The sequence below is a fragment of the Takifugu flavidus genome, chromosome 14, assembly GCF_003711565.1.
Source record: "Takifugu flavidus isolate HTHZ2018 chromosome 14, ASM371156v2, whole genome shotgun sequence".
NCBI lineage: Eukaryota > Metazoa > Chordata > Actinopteri > Tetraodontiformes > Tetraodontidae > Takifugu > Takifugu flavidus.
The window spans coordinates 10,710,515-10,716,244 of record NC_079533.1 but is presented as its reverse complement, the minus strand read 5'-3'; the positions used below and the strand labels follow the sequence as shown (position 1 = coordinate 10,716,244).

General features: G+C 41.4%; 2 protein-coding genes across 3 annotated transcripts; one reads left to right on the top strand and one right to left on the bottom strand.

The window, feature by feature from the left end:
• gng3 (guanine nucleotide binding protein (G protein), gamma 3) lies at window positions 1-2,811 on the top strand. 2 transcript variants are annotated; one of them, XM_057054510.1, is made up of 3 exons: window positions 1-256; window positions 830-1,006; window positions 1,661-2,811. In XM_057054510.1, exons 2-3 carry the CDS (start codon window positions 908-910, stop codon window positions 1,787-1,789), a joined length of 228 nt encoding a protein of 75 aa, XP_056910490.1. In that variant the 5' UTR covers window positions 1-256; window positions 830-907; the 3' UTR covers window positions 1,790-2,811. The 2 variants fall into 2 exon arrangements, with proteins under 2 accessions (XP_056910490.1, XP_056910489.1); XM_057054509.1 differs by having other exon boundaries at window positions 5-256; window positions 907-1,006.
• A 337-nt stretch (window positions 2,812-3,148) lies between these two features.
• banf1 (BAF nuclear assembly factor 1) lies at window positions 3,149-5,360 on the bottom strand. Its single transcript, XM_057054507.1, has 3 exons — window positions 5,233-5,360; window positions 4,106-4,262; window positions 3,149-3,992 (listed from the first exon to the last, which is right to left on the bottom strand). Exons 2-3 carry the CDS (start codon window positions 4,229-4,231, stop codon window positions 3,846-3,848), a joined length of 273 nt encoding a protein of 90 aa, XP_056910487.1. The 5' UTR covers window positions 4,232-4,262; window positions 5,233-5,360; the 3' UTR covers window positions 3,149-3,845.
• Window positions 5,361-5,730: the final 370 nt, after the last annotated feature.

Below are 5,730 nucleotides of genomic sequence, written 5' to 3'. Positions count from 1 at the left end.
TACCACTCCAGTGTGGAGTGAGGGGGGGGTCCTCTCCATCCACCACAAATCTGGTGCTCACTGTGGCAGAATCACAGTGCACTGGGCTGTACAGAGCAGGGTACCATCACGGCTGTTGTCTGTGAGGGGTGGGGTCCAGCTACACCGACACCACACAAGCTGACATAAGGGAACAGAGAGGGGCAGAAAGAAACGAGGGGCAGAACAGAGCAAGAAGAGGGGGGAAAGACCGCACCTGAAGTGGAACGTAATACGGGTAAGGAGAGAAGGGGGTAGATGGAGGAAGAAGGAAGAAGACGATGCTAAAAGGTCTAAAAGGGTCCAAATAGATTCACTCTTCTGCCGTTCTCCGTCGGTCTTTATCCATTTTCCTCGCGTCTCTTTGATGTGCTTGTTATTCGCCTGTAAATTCATAATTATATGTGTGATGGGGGGGGGGGGGGTTCTTTTTTTCCTGCCTTTGACATTTGTGTGGCTGCTCTCGTTCATTGTAGGCCACGATGAATAAAACCAACATTTGGCCAGTTGTTTACATTCGATAGAATCTATACAGGATGTTGGATGTTGTCACACAGGCCGACCTGGTGTAGCAGATAAATAATAATTATGGAGATATTTACTGTAGCCACAACTGCTTAAATCTAAAGGTAAAGAAATAAAATCAGTCTGAGCCTATAAATGAGCAAATATCAAACAGCTCGGCTTTATATTACCTGGTTCAGACATTTTGGTTGATTTGATCAGATTTAACTGTCACGTATTTGATTTTGAAAGCTAATTTTTTCTTAATAACTGCAGCTTGAACCATATCAGCCGTAACTCATTGCAGCATGCTGATTATGATGGGCTGTGCGGCCTGAAAGGCAGACGGTGAAATGACCTGTGACACGTTGCCGTTGTGGACAGGATGAAAGGAGACACCCCAGTGAACAGCACCATGAGCGTCGGCCAAGCCAGGAAGCTGGTGGAGCAGCTGAAGATAGAGGCCAGTTTCTGCAGGATAAAGGTGAAACACACAGCCGCTCGCCTCACATTCAGACGGGGTAAAGGCGTTTCACGCCATCATAATGACCAAATTAAGGGGGGAAACGGAAAGTTGTGAGGCTGGAATGTGCGAAAACCAGTATAGAATTCGTACAGTCATCTTAAACGGGCATTAAGTTCACTCATTTTAACCAGATTTTTCAAGATAAACCCTAAAAATGTGTCATTGGTTAAATATCCAGGTCGTGTAATCACTATTGCTGATGCAAACGTCAGTTGATCAATATTTTTCAGCCCTCTATTACATTGAACTACATTTATAGGACATTTTCAATATAAATGTCCAGATGGTTCCTTTGCTTGGTCCAGGAGTTCATCAGACAAACAACATGATCTCCTAATTATCTCTTCAAGTTAATCTATGAGGAAATATTGTGTATTTTTAGCGTTACCTCTCATTTACCAGACTCTAAAAGGTGAGGACACGTCCCAGGACACGTGAGGCAAACAACAAACACACAAAGTGTGTCATGTTCTCATTATCTAGACTTCTTTGAGATAACATTGCTGGCCGGGTTTTTCATTACCTACGGTCCCTAAACGCACCACAACCTCTGCATCCAAAGAGAAGAGTGTAATCTAATCTAATCTGAGGCAAATCCTCCCCAATCTGCAGGTATCGAAGGCAGCAGCCGACCTGATGGCGTACTGTGACGCACACTCCTGCGACGACCCCCTCATCACCCCGGTGCCCACCTCAGAGAACCCGTTCAGGGAGAAGAAGTTCTTCTGCGCTCTACTCTGAGAGCAGTCAGGGATCCACGTCATCGGAGAGTACAGCTGTACAGATGTGTACATGTGTGTACAGATGTGTACATGTACTTCTAATCCAAGACATCTGTGTACTATAGTTACCTTAAAAACAACAAAAAAAAAGCTGCCAATGTACAGTCCTTAGTCAACCAGTCACAGCTAAACTTCTGACTATTATGGTCTGTCTCGGTGTGAAGAGATCAAGATTTTGAGCAGAATCTGATATCAGAACAGGAACATTTCATCACCCATTTACATGTCAACAGGAAACAGTGTGAGCGTCAGAAGAGTAACATTTCAACTAGTTGAGATCTTTTAGCAGTTAGCTCCTGTTTATTGGAGGTGAATCTACATATATATATGTATATGCTTCTAAATGGCTGGAGGAGGGTTCTTTATTCACAGGTCATATTTATTATTGTTCTATTTTGTACTCATAAGCATTTCAGTTTCGGCAGGCGTGTACGGAGCAGCCAGTTGGAGGTCAAACCTGTGTTTATCTCAATGTTTCAAGATTTAAGCATTTCGCTCACTTATAAGCCTGCTGTGTTGTGAATGAGGGAGTGTGTGTGTGTGTGTGTGTGTGTGTGTGTGCATAGGTGCTACAGTGAATTTTAAGCAACTGACCATGTGATCACTGTTAAATCAGTTTTATATCCAGACGTCGAATATGTAAGCCATCGGTGTCAGATCTGATAGTCTGTGTTTCCCCGTCTGTCGCTTTTAACAAGTGTTGTTTCGACCAATCAGGTGTGAGGTTCTCCAGCACAGAGGGGTCCAGATCCACTTAACGCGACCTAAGGACCAGCCTTTTTATTCAGTGTTTTAGTTTGAATCGCTCCACACAAAGGTCAGGCATTAGTGCCATGAAAAACTTCCTGCCCGGGATGGTTTTTGGAATCTGACTGATGTATTTTTCCAGATGTCCATTTCAGTAACTCAACACTGTCCATGTCGGAGATTCCAGTTACTGTGAAACGTAACACATTGAAATAAAAGCTCCTCTTATCAATAGGTCTGTCTCGTTTTATCCAATTAATAAGGGGGGGGGGGGGGAGTATAAAAAGCAGGTAAAATGTTTGCATTTTTTACATTAACCTGATGTTTTAATAAGAATATCCCTTTTCAATCATGAATATACAGATTTTTCCATTAGCTTCAACAACCACTGCAGTAAAAATGTGCTACTCCATTGTTTAGTTGGTTTAAGCTTCATATGAGTTGCGGCTCGTAAAGTATTGTTTTTTATTCCGTTAGTAATCCAGCCTTCCCTCCATCCATTCTTCCCATCCAGTGTAAATCTTGCATCCTATTTAATAACAATAGACCGACAAGTTTAAGGCAATAGGAGTCGTTCTGCATTGGAATCTTTATTGATATCAACTTCCAACTTCAGGTTCAAACAAGTGTTCAGCAGCGCAGACATCATCCAGCTGTACTGCCTTCATTAATACAACCACACAGTAAAACGTTGTTCTGTCGTTTAAAAGATGAAAAACTTTGCAGCAAGAACCATTCTCATATTCTATGGTGAGGTCTGGGGTTTTTTTTTTCTTTTTCTTTTTTTACAAAGTCAGCAAAATCTCAAATGTTTAAAATCAGGCAGCTGAGAAAGAAAAGGCCAAGAAACACTGAACCGTTTAGAAGAGTCATGAGAACCGATTAAAACCTCACTTCAGCAATATTCCAATAATTAAAAAAACAAACATATATATATATAGCTCTTGGCTGTAAATGATGCCTTCCAGAAACGAGTTATTACACATTCGGTCTTAAACCATGACCATGGGTGTTTGCATTTACCTGTAGCAGTCATGTGACTGTACAGGTCGCAGCAAATGTCCACACTGAAGTTACCTCATCTCACTGTGTACACACTATATTGGCAAGTCAAAATGTCCATATTTCAACAAAATATTCTAACATCTTATTGTATCATTTAAAAACACATTGAATTTCAGTTTGTATGGTGTCAACTTAGTTAGTGAACGTGAATTAAAGCAATGTAAAGCTTGAGTGTGATAAGTGTGAAATGATAACCGGGCGCTTTATAGGAAGGCGTCACACCACTCTTTCAGACAGCCAAAGCAGTCACCTTGTTGTTTGACATTAGCCCCGCAAGTGTCCTTCAGCCAGTCCCGGAAGAGCTCCTCGTCCTTCTTTAGCACCAGAAACTGCCCGAGCACGACGTAGGCCTGGAGATAAATGATAAAAAGAAACTGAAATCAATGCAGAAAGATGGATTTTCCTCGGCCATGAGGCGAAGACACATAGATTTTCTTTTTAACAGTGTGTGTCATCTAGTCACCTTGTCAAAACCCTTCTCCTCCAGCCTTTTGCCAAGAACTTCTCCGATGCCTGCAAGAGCATTGACAGGTTTTTCACCCATGGGCTCAGCCACAAAATCTTTATGTTTCTGGGATGTTGACGACATGGCTGCTTTAGGGACTGCTTTAAATCACTTTCTGAAATGAAATAAGCACAGTTTTGTTCAAGGGTGAGCCTCGGGGGGGGGAAAGATTGCTGACTGATCTGGCAGATTATGGAGTACAATTCCGATGAGACATTCAAGATCCTGGAGTTGTTGTTTCAGTGGAGGCTGTTGAATTTAAAAGTGACAAGTTAATCAGTTCCAGTGGTATAGTGTATAGGACAGGGTAGTAGTGATATAAGATTTTATAATATAGAAGGTTGCTTTAATTGCGGTTCTCTTTACACCACTGGGTGGTGCTGTTGGACCTTCACCTGTAGCCATTTCTCACGTGTTGTATAAAATAATAACCACTGCTGCAGAAGAGATCAAGAGAATATTTTGCAAATATGAACATGATGCGAATGGATTTCTTTCAACAGTTTGTTACTTTTGAATCTAAAAGTTTCAACTTGTTAGACGTCCGCGTGTCCGGTCAATGGACGGTATTTTTGGTCTAAAAATAACCGCAGATGACCAAACAATCGCGAGTAGACATTATTGAAAATGCACAGGTGCCGAGGAGACATAAGCAAGGTGCATTCCAAGGAAGAGAAGCAAAATAAATGAAGTTAGATTGTTCGTAGAACCTTTGAAAAACGGACGCGGCGCTGATCGGACTTGAAATGCGCGCGGAACACTTGAGCGCTACTTAGCGCAAGCTAAACATCCATTAGCATGACTAGCGTTTACATTAACATCGATTTGCCGTATTTCATTTTGTGTCTGATTTAAAATGAATGCCGAGTTGTACACATGAAACTTATCTGGCATCGCGATGCTGGGATATATCATCAACACCGTTGGTTAAGATTAAATACAGATAAAAACAACATTAGCTAGCATAGCTCCAAATGTTGTTTACGTATTTAAACTAAAGTTTCCGTACAATGCTAAATGAGTACTGATAAACCGAGGCCGAATCACCGGTCGCAGTGTTTAATCTACTATAAAAACCAACTTACCTGTAGGGTTTTGCGGGAACTACCGCGGAGACAGACTCGATCCAGTCGTGTTTCCGTGCAGACAGACGCACTGGGACCACAATGCACTGCGCCAGCGTGCTGCGTCATATTTAAGCACCGCGGAGCCGAATTCCCTCATCTCTGACTCGCAGGAAAAGCAGACAACCATGACGTCATATACTCAACCGCATGGTCATTTCAAATTGAAGCCAATGTTATGGAAAGTTCTACTTTGTCCACATTAGAGCAAAATGGACTAAATGAACACCAAAGGACAAACGCAAAGTTTGACTTGAAGCTAAAAAAAATGCTTAGATTAAGAAGTACTTTATTCATCCCCGTGAGGAAATTGAATTGTAGTAGCAACCTATACAAAGTATAGAAACAGAATAAATACAGATTAGAACGTTATAAGCATATATACAGCATATATTATAAGCATATATATATAATATATACATATTATAAGCATTATAAGCATGTATACATAAATATAGA